Source organism: Eubalaena glacialis, chromosome 5, assembly GCF_028564815.1.
Source record: "Eubalaena glacialis isolate mEubGla1 chromosome 5, mEubGla1.1.hap2.+ XY, whole genome shotgun sequence".
NCBI lineage: Eukaryota > Metazoa > Chordata > Mammalia > Artiodactyla > Balaenidae > Eubalaena > Eubalaena glacialis.
In genome coordinates this window covers 128528653-128546322 of record NC_083720.1, presented here as the reverse complement: position 1 = coordinate 128546322, position 17670 = coordinate 128528653, and the positions used below count along the sequence as shown (strand labels likewise).

Below are 17670 nucleotides of genomic sequence, written 5' to 3'. Positions count from 1 at the left end.
TAGGTGGTGGGTGAAAAAGAATTGCTTTGTTTGTTTTCCAGTTGTAGAACACATTCATTACTTATTTTACTATGAATAGAATTTAGCTAAACAGAATAATGACTTATTTCAGTAAATTGTAACTGTACTACTAAAGCCCTAAGGGTTCAGTAGGGAAGCCTCACAGGCTTGGTGGTAAGAGAGAGAAATGGCTAGCAGCCCGCCCTGCACACACAACCACACTGCTTCAAACTGGGCGGTTCAACTTCTATTTGTCTGATATATTCACATTTTGGACTTTCGCAAAAGATTTTATGAGGAAACGTTTCTGCTAATTACAAACAATTTTAGACAACAACTAATTGCATTAATTATGAGGGTCCTAAAATCAGACATTGTCTGACCACACTGAAAGTAAGATGAACAACATCAGAGTAGGCAGAAATAACAAGATCTTGTGTTATTGTGAAATTCATGTGCTAATAATGTTTCTATACTATGCTCAGGAATATCACCTTTCACTTGGACTTATTTACTCTTTTTTTAAACACAATGCTAGCAAGTTGGTTGTGTGTGTTTACGTATGTGTGTATGTGTTTTCCACTTAAAGGAGCAACCTAAAAGAAATAACCATTCATAGCAGGCTGGCGATCTCACCCACAATATAGCCTAAAAGCAGGGAAAGAACCAGAACATGCATCAAAAAGGGAAAAGAAAGGCAAAAAGTTACAGAATTCTATGACTATTTTGTGTAGGAAGGAAAAGTGCTATATAAGCACTGTTAATACCTGAGGGGCTCACTATTTAATAGTGAAGTCTAAATAGTTGAGATTAAAATAGTAATACTTACTCATTAAGTAATAGTTGATTATGAATTAGTTCAATAGAGAGAAAAATTTAAAATTAAAGAGCCAACTTTCAAATTCCAAATTGTTATTATGAATTTTGTGCTTTTTTGTTAAGTCATTTAAGCTCTCTGAAACTCAGTTTTTCGGTTTTTAAACAATTTTAAAATAATCTTTAAAAAATGATAATATATCCTGAGGTGTGGGCAAGATGATGGAGTAGGAAGACCCTGAGCTAAGTCTGCCCACAGGTACAGCGAAATTACAACTATTTACAGGACAACTATCTATGAAAGTGACCTGAAGACTAGCAGAAAAGATTTTCCACAACTAAAGATACAAAGAAGGAACCACAACAAGACAGGTAGGAGGGGTAGAGATGTAGTATAGTCAAGACCCACACCCACAGATAGGTGACACACAAACGGGAGGATTCTCACAATTCCAGAGGTTCTCCCCAAGGAGCGAGGGGTCTGAATTCTACATTGGGACCCGCTACCTGCATGTCCTACACTCCCAGAAAAATGAGTGCCCAGAACATCTGGCTTTGAAGGCCAGCAGGGCTTGTGTAATGGGAGAGCCAGAGGGCTATAGGAAACAGAGACTCCACTCTTAAAGGGCTCACGCAAAGTTTCACATGCTCCCAGTTTCAGTACAGAGGCAGTTAATTTGAAAGGAGCCTGCGTCAGATTCATTTGCTGATCTTGGAGAGCCTCACAGAGAGACAGGAAGCAACACTGATTCCCCTTGGGAACATAGATGCTGGCAGCAAACATTCTGGGGAGCTTGTTCTACCATGAGGATGCTGGTGCCGACAAGCACAATTTTGGAAACCTCCCTCCAGCCTTGAAGTGCCAGGGGCTTACCTACCCACCAGCAGGCAGGCACCAGTCCCTAGAGATCTGGGGCTCTGCAACCAGCTGCTCCGGGTCCCAACCCCACCTGCCAACAGGCTGTCACCAGCCCTAGGACTCCCCAGGTTGCACAGCAGCCACACTGGGACCTGGTCCTATTTACCAACAGGCAGGCATCAGCTCCAGGACCTGCTGGGTCACACAGCCAGCCATGCCAGAACCTGGCCCTACCTAACAGTGGGCTGGCAGTCACCACATGAGTTACAGCTTGGCAGCCAACTGGCCTGGGGGCCAGCCCTGCCTACCAGTGTGCCCACAGTAGTTGGTTCCACCACAACAGAAGGGCACACACAGTCAACATAGGGGGCACCCCTAGAGCATACAGCTCTGGTGACCAGAAGGATGTGGGCTGCTGAGCCCCATAGGATGTCTCCTACATAAGGCCACTTCTCAAAGATTGGAAAACATAACCAACCTACATAATACATAGAAATAAATGTATAGAGATAGGCAAAAGGAAGAGAGAAAGGAATATGTTCCAAATGAAGGAACAAGACAAAACCCAAGAAGAAGAACTAAGTGAAGTGGAGATAAGTAATCTACATGATAAAGAGGTCAAGGTAATGATCATGAAAATGCTCAGTGAACTTGGGAGAAGAATGAATGATCACGTTGAGAAGTTAATAAAGAGTTAGAAAATATAAAAAAGAATCAGGGCTTCCCTGGTGGCGCAGTGGTTGAGAATCTGCCTGCTAATGCAGGGGACACGGGTTCGTGCCCTGGTCTGGGAAGATCCCACATGCCGCGGAGCAACAAGGCCCGTGAGCCACAACTACTGAGCCTGCGCGTCTGGAGCCTGTGCTCCGCAACAAGAGAGGCCACGATAGTGAGAGGCCCGCGCACCGCGATGATGAGTGGCCCCCGCTTGCCGCAACTACGGAAAGCCCTAGCACAGAAATGAAGACCCAACATAGCAATCAATCAATCAATCAATAAATAAATCTTTAAAAAAAAAAAAAAAAAGAATCAAATGGAGCTGAAGAATACAATAACTGAAATAAAAAATACACTAGAAGGAATCAACAGGAGATTAGATGATACAGAGGAACGATCAGTGAACTGGAGACTGAGTAGTGAAAAATCACCCAAGCTGAACAAAAAAGAAAAAAAGAATTTTAAAAGATGGGGACAGTTTAAGAGACCTCTGGGATAAGATCAAGCATATTAACATTCACATTATAAGGGGTCCTAGAAGGAGAAAAAAGAGAGAAAGAAGCAGAGAACATATTTGAAGAAATAATAGCTGAAAACTCCCCTAACCTGGGAAAGGAAACATGCATCTATTTCTGGAAAGTACAGAGAGTTCCAAACAAGATGAACCTAAAGTGGTTTACAGCAAGAAACATTATAATTAAAATGACAAATACTAAAGATAAGAAGAGAATCTTAAAAGCGCCAAGAGAAAAGCAACTAGTTACATACAAGAGAACTCCCATAAGACTATGAGCTGAATTTTCAGCAGAATCTTTGTAAGCCAGAAGGGAGTGGCATGATATATTCAAGGTAATGACAGGAAAAAATCTACAACCAAGAATAATCTAACTGGAAAACGTATCATTCAGATTTGAAGAAGAGATAAAGAGTTTTACAGGCAAGCAAAGGCTAAAAGAGTTCAGCACCACTAAACCAGCTCTACAAGAAATGTTAAAGGGATTTCCCTACGTGAAGTAGAAAAGACCGCAACTAGAAATATGAAAATTATGAAAGTAGAAATCTCATTGGTAAAAGCAAACATACAGTATATGTAGTAGATCAACCACATAAAGCTAGTAGGAAAGTTAAAAGACAAGGCAGTAAAATAATCTATATCAACAATAAGTATTTAAGGGATACCTAAAACAAAAAGATGTAAAAGTTGATGTCAAAAACATTAAACATATATATAGAGAAAGAAAGAGAAAGAGAATTATATATAGACCTCATGATAATCACAAACCAAAAATCTATAATAGAGACACACAAAAAAGAGAAAGAAATCCAAACATAACACTAAAGATTGTCATCAAATCATAAGGGAATAGAGCAAAAGAAGAAGAAAGGAACAGAAAAGAAGTACAAAACAACCAGAAAACAATTAACAAAATGAAAATAAATACACACCTATCAATAATTACCTTAAATGTAAGTGAATTAACTGTTCCAGTCAAAAGACATAGAGTGGCTGAACAGATTAAAAAAACAAAACAAAATGAAAAACAAGACCCATATATACACTGCCTACAGGAGGCTCACTTCAGATCTAAAGACACACATAGGCTGAAAGTGAGAGGATGGAAAAAGGTATTCCATGCAAATGAAAATGAAAAGAAAGCTGGGATAGCAGTACTCATAACAGACAATTTAGACTTTATTTTTTTTAATTTATTTTTAAAAAAACACTTTATTGAGGTATGATTGCTCAAAGTGCATTAAACACTTCATACATTAGACACATTTTTATGATGGTATATTTTAGAGCTACTTACTTCTTTTTAAATCCGTGTATTATAATTTATTTAACCAAACCCCTGTAGGTGGGCTGTTGAGCTTAATTGAATTAACAAACAAATCAAGTTGAGCAATGTGCAATATTGCCCATTCAGGCTGGAGTTGCAAAAATGAAATATTTTCCTCCCTTCCATCTAAGTCTACACAGCTCTGGCCCCCACATTTTAGCAATTGAAAAAGTAATTAATTCTGACTGTTGGTCAGAAAAATGCACCTTCCAGAGCATTCTAGGAAGTCAGGCAGAGGGCAGCTTGCCAGGACACAGCCCTTCCAGTGGGAGCAGCATTCTGAACTCTTGAACGTAAACTGCTGGCAGTATTTACTCCACTTTGAGTTACTCAAAACAGACTTTAAAATAAGACTGCAACAAGAGATGAAGAAAGACATTACATAATGATCAAGGGATCAATCCACAAGATCAGATAATTGTAAATATACATGCACCCAACATAAGAGCACCTACATATATAAGGCAAATATTAACAAAAATAAAGGGAGAATTGACAATAACACAATAATAGTAGAAGACTTTAACACCCCAGTTGCATCAACTACCAAAACTGAGTCAAGAAGAAATAGAAAATCTGAAAAGGCCTATACCAAGTAAAGAGATTGAATTAGTAATCAAAAGCTTTCCACAAAGAAAATCCCAGGACAAGATTTTTCACTGGTACCTTCTACCAAACATTAAAAGAATATTTACCATCAATTGTTTACAAATTTTTCCAAAAATTAGTAGAGAAGAAAACACTTCACAGTTCATCCTGTGGGGCTAGTATTAACCTGATACCAAAATCAGACAAAGACAACAGAAGAAAACTACAAACTTATATCTCTTATGAATACAGACATGAAAATTCTTAACAAAATAACTGATAACAAATCTAGCAACATATAAAAGGCATTATATACCATCACCAGGTGGGATTTACCATAGGAATGCAAGATTGGTCCCACATATGAAAATCAATGTCATATACCATATTAATAAAATAAGGGATTAAAAACCACATAATAATCTTAATACACTAAGAATGGCATTTAACAAAATCTAACACTTTTGCATGATGAAAACACTCAGCAAACTAGTAATATAAGAGGACTTACTCAACCTGATTAAGGGCATCTCTGAAAAACCTACAATAATATCATACTTAATGGTGACATACTGAAAGCATTCCCCTAAAATTAGGAACAAGAAAAGGATGCCCTCTCTCACCACTTCTATTCAATATTGAACTGGAAGTTCTAGTCAGGGCAAATAGGCAAGAAAACAAAAGACATCCATATTGGAAAGGAGGAATTAAAACTATCTCCATTTGCAGATAAATCTTATATATAGAAAATACTAAGGAATACACACACCACACACACACACAACTTGAACCAATAAATGAGTTCAACAAGGTGGAAGGATATAATATCAATATATGAAAATAAATTGTATTTCTATACAGTAGCAATGAACAATCCAAAAACAAAATTGAGGAAAATGATTCCATTTACAGTAGCAATAAAATGAATAAAATATTAGGAATAAATTAAACAAAAGAAGTGGAAGTCTTCTGCACTGAAAACTATAAACATTATCAAAGGAAATTAAAGAAGACCTAAATAAAGGCATCCTGTATTCATGATTTGGAAGACTCACAGCTGTGAAGATGGCAGTACTTCCCAAATTGATCTATAGATTCAATGCAATCCCTACCACAATCCCAGCTGACTTTTTGCAGAAAGGACAAGTTTATCCTAAAATTCATATGGAAATTCAAGTGACCCAGAATAGTCAAAACAATCCAGAAAAAGAAGAAAAAGTTGGAGGATTCACACTTCCCAATTTCAAAACTTAATGCAAAGCTATGATAACCAAGACTGTATGATTCTGGCATAAGAATAGATACGTAGATAAATGGATTAGAATTGAAAGTCCAGGAGTAAAAACATACCTTTATGGCCAACGGACTTTTATCAAGGGTGCTACCATAATTCAAGTGGGAAAAGAATAGTCTTTTCAACAAATGGTGTTAGGACAACTGGATGACTACATGCAAAGGAATGAAGCTGGACATCTACCTCACACTATATCAAGGACTTTAAAAGCTGAAAGTATAAACTTCTTAGAAGAAAACATTGGTCTGAATCTTTGTGATCTTGAGTTGAGCAAGTATTTCTCTGATTTGATCCACTGCACAAACTACTAAAGGAAACCAGAATATGTCACCCCAAAATATGCATCTTTGATATAAAATTATTTTAAACTGAATGCAATTAAGAAGTAGCAAATGCATAAAAATATCTCCCTTTTCTGCCTAAAGGCAGGATATAAATTTTCCTTTTACTGGAGCCAGACTCATCGGTGCAGGGAAGGCAGCAGAGGAATCAGCAAACAAACTTTACTTTGTTAGTTTCCTTCCGTATATTGACCTTCCCTTAGTTTGCTGCCTTGGAAGCCTAAACTGCTTTCCTTTGCCCTGTCTTTATTTTTTTTTTTACAAATTTATTATTTGTTGTTGAATATGCTATGTAAACTGAAATTCTATGCCACAACTTTGATTTACTCTTTGTTTTAAGTTTTTCAAGTGATATGCATTACATGTGTCAATAAACTGTTTTTCTCTTGTTAGTCTTTTTGTTCACAATTCCCATCTGAAAACCTAGGATAGGTAGAGGCAAAGTTTTGCCTCCTTCACATGACAAAAGAAAATACAAGTAAATTTTACCTTATCAAAATTAGAGGTTTTAGTGCTTAAAATACACCTTAAAGAAAATTAAAAGACAGCCTACAGAATGGGAGAAAATATGTGCAAGTTATCTATCCAATAAGGGTCTAGTCCTTAAAATATATTAAATAAAAATTCTTACAACTCAACAATAATAAGAGAAATAGCCCAATTTTTTAATGGGCAATAATTTGAATAGACATTTCTCCGAAGAAGATATACAAATGGTCTATGAGCACCTGTAAAGATGCTCAACATTATTAGTCCTTAGGAAAACGTGAATCAAGACCACAGTGAGATACCATTTCACCCTCACTAGAATGGCTATGACAAAAAAGGAAGACAACTAGTATTGGCTAGAAAATGAAGAATAGGTACCCTGATACCTTTCTGGTGGGAATGTAATATAGTGAAGCTGCTTTGGAAATCAGTTCCTCAAAAAGTTAAACATAGAGTTACCATGTGACTCCACAATTCCACTTCAAGGTATTCACTGTTGACCTGAAGCCAATGGACCGACAGATATTTCTCCAGCAAAGATGCATTTATTTGGGATCAGAAGAGAATTGCAATTCAGGATCTGCAACCATGGCAAGTCACGTGTAAGTTCCCACATGGCAAGGGAAGAAGAACATTTGTATAGAGGGGAAAAGGAAGTGGGGAGGGTAATAGTAAACAACGAGTCCCTGGCTTTTCATTGCTTGAGTCCTTGCCAGGAAAGAAGAGAGTCTCTGCTTCCTGTTGGGCTCTGCTATTGTCTCAGGGTGTGAGAGCTCCTCTTCTGGCCCATCAACTCTATTTAAAATACTGAGGTTTTTGTTCATTAATTTTTGACAATACCCAAGAGAAATGAAAACACATGGTCACACAAAAACAGGTACATAATTGTTCTTAGCATCATTATTTACAATAGGCAAAAAGTAGAAACAACCCAAATGTCCATCAACTAATAAACAGATAAACAAAATGTGGTCTATCTACACAATGAAATATCATTCAGTCATAGAAAAGAATAAACTACAGATACATGTTATAGCATGGATGAATCTAAGAACATTATGCTAAGTGAAAGAAGCCAGACACAAAAGATCATATATCATATGATTACATTTATATGAAATTTCTAGAATAGGTAAATCTATAGAAACAGAAAGTAGTGGTTGCCAGGGGTTAGGGGAAGGGTGGAATGGGGAGTGATTGGTAATAGATGTAGGGTTTCTTTTGGGGGTGATGAAAATGTCCCAGATGTTCGCAGAAGCTTGTGAATATACTAAAACCCACTTAATTGAATACTTTAAAAGGGTGACTATTATGGTATGGTATGTGATGATATACATAAAAGAAAAATGGTGGCAAAACAGATACATTACTCACCTTCACCACTAACTGCTGTGGTTACTGAAGACAGTGTTGACAACAGAGATGTTTCTAAGGGTTCCTTGCTGGTAGCTCCTAGATAGATGACATTATTATTAATTACAATTTCATCTCACTTGTCATGGAGTAAAGAAAAGGAAGTCAAATCTGAAGGTGAATTAAAATCCTTCTATAGATACTGGGTAAACCTTTGTCTATCTTTATTTTTCCATTTTCCAGCTTCTTTTGTCCAAGGTAAGGAATGTCAGTACTGAATGCTTGGGTGGCCCGATAAACACACACACACACACTTTTGTATGAGAGGTCCCAAAAGCAAATTTCTACTGCAGATTGTTACTTAGGTCTCTTTAAAAGTGAATTAGTTAAAATCATTTTATTTTTCCCAGTGGGAAAAATTACCTGGTCAATAGGACCTAGGAGTAATGTGCCTTTTTTTCCCAAAATAAGATTTCATTTTCTTGATTTAGTTGTGACTTTGAAACTTCCAATAAACATAAATAATAAAGGAACTTGCAAACTCCTGTAATTAATTAATTTTTTTCATTTATGAAACAATTAATTGATCTCGCACTCTGTACAAAGCCCTCTCCTAGGCTTCTGAGGGCAGTATCTAACCCTTAGTCCTCTCTTTTTTCCCATGCCCCTCCTCCCACTCCCTGCAGTTGCCGCACACTCCGACTGGCCCTTAGTCATCTTTTCAATCTTCGTCATATGAAGAATAATTCCTGGCATAGAGTGGGCGTGTAGTAAATGTTGTTTCAGATAAGATGGCACTCATACAGGACAGGGGGACCAACAAAAGGATAAAGATCTGCTTTAGGTAGTGAACACAACTTACTGATTTGCTACTCACGGTAGCATTCCCTTTTCTCTTAAAACATGTTAGAATGTCCTTTTGTGATTAGGGCAAGGGTTCTATTTTTACTATGTGACATTTATAAAATCTTGGTTCTTATATATACACATGCTGTGTTTGAGGGAGGAGGTATTTGGCTCTGCACAGTTTACCTAATACTTATTTACCTAATATTTATTTTTTTATATCTTTATTGGAGTATAATTGCTTTACAATGGTGTGTTAGTTTCTGTTGTACAACAAAGTGAATCAGCTATATGTATACATATATCCCCAAATCCCCTCCCTCGTGAGCCTCCCTCCCACCCTCCCTATCCCACCCCTCTAAATGGTCACAAAGCACGGAGCTGATCTCCCTGTGCTATGCAAACAAAGCAACTGACAAAGGAAGCAACTGACAAAGGATTAATCTCCAAAATATACAAGCAGCTCTGTTATTAATACAGTTTCACCTTGTTAGCTGTGCTGCTTAAGTGGGGAACTGGAATATTTACAAAGATATTTTTATGACTGAGAAATGACAATTTTTTCTTCTCTAAAAATAAACTTTGTATATGTAACCATCACAATAGGATCATTCCCAAACAGGAAGTGACCCAAAGCAATATCATCGAAGAAGCCCACTGTGATCTCACGGTTCTGTATTCAACCCAAAATAACACATGAGTTTCAAAATAGTGAAATAACCTAGACCTTCATAACACAGATATAAGATTCCCAAATTATTTTCCTATGATTAATTTATATGGGTGCTACTAACTTAATTTGTTAAAGTTAAAGTAAATTTCATGAAATATAGGTAAATAAAGGTAATCCTACCTTTAGTAGATATTTCAACTGTTGATTTCTCCACAACATTTGGTGATGACGTTATGTTTGATGTTGGTACAGATGTTTCTGTTGCAGAAGTTGATGATAATACAGGAGTGGTTGTATCTTTGACTTCTGAAAAAAGTAAATTGTGTTAAAGCAGTTGCATTAAAATTTACATTTATTTTGCCAATCAACAGCCTAGTGTATTTAAACAAAGTAAACTGTATGTATACTACTGCATCAGGTATGGTTTTGGAATTAATTTTCTAATTGTAATGAATTCAGCCTTGATTTCAGTATCCATTCACTAACTCCACCTGCTTCTCACCAATGGCGTGAATTTTTAAGACGGTTGGCAGAATCAGTCTGTGGTTCTGAAACAAAATAATATATGACAAAACTAGTGAGGAATAAATGTATGAGTTTGAAACTTAATATTTTTAATCCAACTAAACTAACATCGTCCGATGAAATAATTGAATAGGCACTCTCTGGGCAGTGGATATTTTACTGAATGTTTTAGAGCATGTTAAAGTTACTAAATACTAAAATCTCAGTATTAGTGCATCTCTTTTTGGTACATAGCATTTCTCTCTCTCTCTCTCTCTCTCTCCATATACTACATATATATTCTAAAGAGACAATAAATTTTAAAGAAATTCAACAATTGCAACAAGCCTACATTCTTGGGGATAGAGCCACCATAAATCTGCCTTTTCAAATGACTTATTTCTCTCAAAGGCACAAAAGTGAAGACAATACATTGTTATGTATATTATATATTTATTTTTAATAATTATTTTTTGGCAATAGAAAGCCAATATCTTACAATAATTCTTAAAACTTCCATTGCAATATTATTTTTTAAAAGTGAAGTGTGTAGGATTTAATTCTCAGTGGTCTATGGAAAGATTTGTTTCATATAATATTATTGTAACTTATTGGCGTTTATATACTTTAATCCTGCATTTGTTGGACTTGTCTCTGTATACTTACTGTTATGTTGCAGATCAAAAAACAGCAAACAAATGTTTACAAAGGATGTGGAAAAAATATTCCTGTTCATGGAAAGCACTATTTTTATGTTGTTACTTTGTATACAGAACAGTTGACCCTTGAACAACTTGGGGGTTAGGGACGTCTACCTTCCATGCGATAGAAAATCCAAGTATAACTTATACATGGCCCTTCCTATCCGAGGTTTCTCTGCATCCAAAGATTCAACCAACTTCAGATTGTAGCACTGTAGTACTTACTATTGAAAAAAATCTGCGTATAAGTGGACCCACGCAGTACAAACTCATGTTGTTTAAGGGTCAGTTGTATACAGAGTCAGTACAACAGGTAGTTGAGAGGATGGACTTTGAATAACAAAGACTCATGTTCAAATCCCAGTCAAACTGAGTATGTCATTACAGTAATTGTATGTCATTCGTATGACTTCTCAAATTTAAATTTCATCCAAAATTTTCCTCTTTGAATCTGAGAAAAAAACCAAAAATCTTTCAAGTCATTGAAAAGCAATATTTGAGATGTCATGAGATAGAGTGTACTTCCTGTTTTATTTTATAGACTTGAGGGGCTTGGGGGTGTTAGTGCTTAGCGTTGACTTTGTTTACAGACAGTTCACAGAAATTGCTTGATGTATGCAGCACATACCGATGTGTTCCTCACATACAGGAATGACAGAACTGCTTTTTCACGGGCTTTACCGAAATCAAGTCAAAAGCTTTTTTCACCTCTGGAGAAACACTTCACACCCTTGGTCTTACTCCCATCCCCTCCTCCCCCTCAATACTCAGCAGAGAAAAGGAACACAGCATGTATGAGGTTACCTTTTCTCTATTAGTCATTTTGTTCTCACTATTTTTCTTTCTGTCCTAGAGTCCATGATGTAACACTAATTTCTAAGTTTAAATTGAGATTGAAGAAGAAGTTATTTGAAGAGGCATATACCCCATAGACTGGAAATTTCACCGGTAAATAACTTGAATGATCTCTCTCTGTTGACTTGCTAAATAGCAACAACCTTAATTTCTGAGTATAATCAACAACTCCAGACATATTTTTCATATTTCTTTCCTCCCTCCCTTACTTTTTTCTTTCCTTTTTTGCTTCCACACATACTTATTGGGAAACTAATATGAAAAGCATGATTAGATAATTCAAAAGACTCTATGTTGTACCACATAGTATCACCCTTGAGTAGCTTTTAATCTGGTAGGGAACATAATGTCTATACACAATAAATAATAAAGAATATTCTGTATGAGTTGTGTAGACCAGTGTTTTTCAAACTTCAGATTATGATACAATTAAAGAGTAATTTAAGTCTATTTAATACATTGCAGCCAGAGCTTTTTTTTTCCAAATGAAAGAGAAAAGAGGCAATATTAGATTAATATTGCAAATAATGAGGGTAAGTATTGTTTCATGAAGCTTTTGTTTAGCATTGTGTGTGTGTGTGTGTGTGTATGTTTGAGAATGAAATGTGTGTCAATGCAAAATGTATTTCTTACTGTGATTCCAGCTAAAAATGTGAAAACTGTGGGACAAGAAAAAATTAAGGCAAGAATTTATCAGATAAAAAATGACCGGGGCTTCCCTGGTGGCGCAGTGGTTGAGAATCTGCCTGCCAATGCAGGGGACACTGGTTCGAGCCCTGGTCTGGGAAGATCCCACATGCCGCGGAGCAACTAGGCCCGTGAGCCACAATTACTGAGCCTGCGCGTCTGGAGCCTGTGCTCCGCAACAAGAGAGGCCGCGACAGTGAGAGGCCCGCGCACCGCGATGAAGAGTGGCCCCCGCTCGCTGCAACTAGAGAAAGCCCTTGCACAGAAACGAAGATCCAACACAGCCAAAAATAAATAAATAAATAAATTAAAAAAAAAAAAAATGACCACCCTGCTGGCATGAGCAAGGAATACTCCATGAGAGAGTTGACATAGGAGCTGGAGCTTGAAGAGTGAGTAATATGGTGCCACAGGAAAAGGAAAGAACATGAGTAAAGGTCTGAAGTGGGGGAGTGAGAGGTATTTGAGGGCACTGCAAAGAGCTCTGTTTGGCTGGATTGCTGTGTGCTACGACAGGACATGGTGGATGTGTCTGGTAAAATTCTGGAGACCAGATTGTAAGGGACTTTGAACACCAAGCCAGAGACTTGGGACTTTACCTACGAGTCTGTGGGGAGCCATGGGAAGTGACCAAATGGAAATTCAACCGTAGGAAACACGATGGGGAAATAAGTGGGGCAGAGAATGAGAAGATACCAGTTGAACAGAATTGAAAGCCGCCATTTTTATGTTTACCAATGTGGTTGGCCCTCTTGAAGTCATCATGTGAGATCAGTGGGTTCTCATCCATACAATGACTTGAGGCAAACTACAACAAGACACATTTCTAGCTACTTATGTGGTAAGATTGAGATGTGCTGTAAGGCTTCTCCTCCTCACCGTCCTTCTACACATTTGGCCACGGATTTCCCTGAGTAAAACCTTAATCCATTAGCACTCATCAATGTCTCCATTACTAGTTCTTCAGATTGTTCAACAGAGAGTATTCCCTCTTTTGGCAAGGACTGACAAACAACCCCTAAGAATACTGAGCGTCACTATGTGCCACGTAGCATGTGAGTACTTTCCTTGGATTATATCATTTAATTCTAAGACCCTACAATGTTCATACTCTTAGATCACCACTTTACAGATGAGAATCAAAAATGGTAAGCAACTTGTCCATATTATACACTAGGAAGTAATACGGTTGGAATTTGAATCCAGACACCTTTGACTCCAGAGAAGATACCCTGAACCATCACACATCTGGCCATGGGAAGGTGGCTCCATCCCAAGCCACATACCCCCACTCCACCTGCCTTCTGCCTTTGACGGAGTGTGATATTAAAAATGTGGAAGTGACTAGATGCACCGATGTTTTACCTCTACGTGCCTAGGATGAGGAAACAGACAAAATACCTCACTGTTTTTTTTTTTTTTAATAACAAGCATTCATACTGTCATGTACATATACATAAACACACATATAAAATGTTTCCATATTAGACTGAAAGCTTTAAAATATTTCCAATCTTTTAAAACTATTTATAATTGAAAAATAAAAATAGAGATTTACTGAGTTTAAAAAAATTCTGCAAATAGAAACTTTCTCTCCTCATACGGTGGAAAAGAATTATTCCCTCTAACTACCACTGTTGAAGGTTTTATTGACCAGGATTCAAGTAACCATCAGTTATGCTTTTACTGTATTATCTGTAAATCTCTTCTAGGTCTGATTTGATCTCATAATAAACCATTGAGGAAAATGGTTAATTCTGAAGTGTTTTCTCTTCATAGGACACTGTGAGGTAGCATTTTCCCTCTCTTTATCTCCAAAGTGATTAAAGAATAATTTAACAAGGAGACCTGTGCTTCACAGCTTTGCTTGTGCCAAACCAGATAGCGCTGCCCTCGGGAGAAACAGATGGCATTTCATCCTGACTCTACCCTACATCCATACCCTCCAACTGAGAGAGCACAAGGGATGCCATAGCACCAGTTTCCTACACTATGAAAGGATGAAGCATTATTGGGATTTTAATAAAATAACTATTTAATTATAAAAATCATAAGCACTTTGAGAATTCAGTTTATGGCTAGAAACCAAGATTCATACTTTCTCCTGTTTTCAAATGATCAAGTCATCGACTCCAATCTTCTCAGACATGCTTTGTAATTACATTTAGAGGTAACTCTCAAATAGTCTCTAAGAGTTAGAATTTCATCCATCCTCATAAGGAGCAATTGCTTCTCCAGCTATCTTTTTCCATATCAATTCTGTTTCTAAAGTCCACTGAAAATCCACTAGTAAAGAAGATTGATCTTGCTTCTTCTAGATCAACACAAACACTGAATGACAGTAACTTAGGATTCTAGAACTTGAGATCTGGAAAGAACTTTTCAAAAAGATCTTAATGTAATAGAAGCCCTACATTTTACAGCTTAGAAAATGTATGAGTTTAAGGTAGTTTCAAAAGATCATAGCACCAATTAGTAAAAAGTTAAATTTTTTTTCTAATTCTTCCATTTGGGTATGTGGAATGCAATTGTGGCAGAGACAGTGCTGAAGTTTTCCTTTGAAAATATTTACTTTGCCAGTTTTAACCAGAAACACAATTTCAGAAGAAGGTTTTAAGTTCTTTAAGGAAACAGAAGAATGGTTTCTTTAGAAATATATAGAGTAAATTCAAAATGCTAACTACTGAATGGTCTTATAAACCTTCAAAGTACCATTATTAGGTAATAATCTCATCACCTAGATCAACTGCTCTATGGAATTGAAGGTAAAGTAGCTAATTTTATATTTCAATAGCTTACAACATACTATTTCTACTATTTCATATTATCTTCATGCAATGCCATCTCCTATATATGCCACCCCTTAGGCTTTTAGGAACTTTATACAGATTTTATCTTGAAATAAAGTAATTGTCAATTTTAAGTTGCCATTTGTGGTTGCTTCTCCCCTATGTATCATGGCTTATAGTGAATAGAGAGATCCACTTCTTAACGTTTGTATGTGACGGCAATGCACAAATTGGGGTATTATAAATAGTGAGAAGGTCCTTTTTCGTAGTACTTTGTCAGTAGTTGCTAGCATTATAATTTTTGTTCAACATATACCCTATATCTTCTTTGTCAGAAAAGAAGTAGCAAAGAATTAGGAAAGTTTAAGTGGAAAGTTTCTATTTTCCCTCACACATTAAAAATATATTAAAATGTTAATTACATAGTATAATATAAAAAATTTATAAAATATATTTCTATAGTAATATAATAAAAATAAATAAATGAAATATGATACCACTTTCTATATTCCCATCAAAAGAGAGCCTTCGTGAAAGACAAGGCACCAACTCCTTTTGATTATCAGTGTCATAGCAACACGTTGTTTTTCCATTAATGGTGACCCTTGCTCTTTGATACAGCAAAGGTCACTTTGGTTCATTGCCAACCAAATTAAATGAAGTTAATTTTTTTCCTCAATTAAAAGAAAACAACTATTATTACGTGATGATGTATTCCTGATGACTTCTACTTGCATTGATCTAAAACTTTCATGATATCCTATATGAAATGTATAAGTAAACTACTAGCCAATGAGTTACATACCTCAATAAACATTTACTAAGCATCTATTTCCATAGGACCTAAGCAAAAATTAAAAATATGTTTTTCCTAGAGGAACTTAGACTTTATTTTGATACTCAAGCTATACATGCATGAAACACCTATAAGGTTATGCTAAGGTGCCATATAAAAATGGTGCTGTATAATTAATACTATGCATAGCTGGTTCTATACAAGTGAAATCAAAGTAAGGTAATGTCTCTCTATGTGTCTAGGATAACGAGAATCATTGTCTCTGTGGAACAGTTTTCAAAAGGAATCAGATAAATGAGCACAAGAAGGAAAGAAAAATCATGCTTCATGGTAGAAAAAGAAGAAAGGATATTCAAAGAGAAGGGCAAAGACAATAGTGCCAAGTAAAACAGAGGCTATATAACATAAGGCCTGAAACGGGGCCTTGGGGATATTAGACACTTAAAAATAGAATCTTTTGGGAGAGGAAAACAGAAAAATGTAATTTTCAATGAAAACATCAAAGCTAGTGACAACTCTTTAAAAAAAAAAAGGATTTGAAGTTTACTTTTTCAATTAAGGCTAACAAAATACTGTAGTGAGCACAAAAGGTTTCAGAATGCTTACCTTTCCTAGGTGGAATGAATCTGGGGGATAAGTTAGAATAAAGATGCAGATGTAGAGAATAGACTTGAGGACATGGGGAGGGGGAAGGGTAAGCTGGGACGAAGTGAGACAGTGGCAAGGACTTATATACACTACCAAATGTAAAATAGATAGCTAGCGGGAAGCAGCCACATAGCACAGGGAGATCAGCTCGGTGCTTTGTGACCACCTAGAGGGGTGGGATAGGGAGGGTGGGAGGGAGACGCAAGAGGGAGGGGATATGGGGATATATGTATACGTATAGCTGATTCACTTTGTTATACAGCAGAAACTAATGCAACATTGTAAAGCAATCATACTCCAATAAAGAAGTTAAAAAAAAATAAAAAGAAAAAGAAGAAGATCTCATCTCTCACAGAGAGGAAAACATGCAGGTAAGTGGGAGAGAGCTATGCCTTAAAGACGAATCTCCTCGGGTTGCCAGCCATCTGCGAGGTGGGGAAGGGGTGCCAGGCCTGGCAGGCTCGAGCACGGACAGGTGCCTCAGCCACCTGGCCCCTCGGGGGAGAACGGGAAGGCAGCAGTACATGGTGAGTTTCTTAAACAGAAAACAACAATATCTGCAAAATGGACCTGAGAATCCAAGGTGTTCTGGCTGACACACAAGTGAAGGCTCCCAAGGCAAGTTTCCTCCACTCACCCATGTGTCAGGTTTGAAATTATGGGGCAATGCAGGTATTTTTCCTTCACAAAATAACTGTGAGTCTTTAAAACTCAGGTTGCATAATAACGAGATATTTGAGATTGTGGAGCCTATTATAAGGGGACTTTTTGTATACTGTATCAGGTTTGGAAAGTTTCAGCTCTTTGAGGGATAAAAAAGCAAAGGTTATATTTAATATTTATAGGAGTGGGAGTATTAGGGGAAAGGAGTGA

At 36.8% G+C, this 17670-nt stretch overlaps 1 protein-coding gene across 1 annotated transcript in view; it reads right to left on the bottom strand.

Moving 5' to 3' along the window:
• The window catches only part of EMCN (endomucin), a 96555-nt gene that overhangs the window by 51151 nt on the left and 27734 nt on the right, over positions 1-17670 (bottom strand). The window contains exons 2-3 of the mRNA XM_061192595.1: positions 9998-10123; positions 8320-8397 (exon numbers count right to left, since the gene is read on the bottom strand). Coding sequence (XP_061048578.1) covers positions 8320-8397; positions 9998-10123 — 204 coding nt within the window. The remainder of the gene's footprint in view (positions 1-8319; positions 8398-9997; positions 10124-17670) is intronic.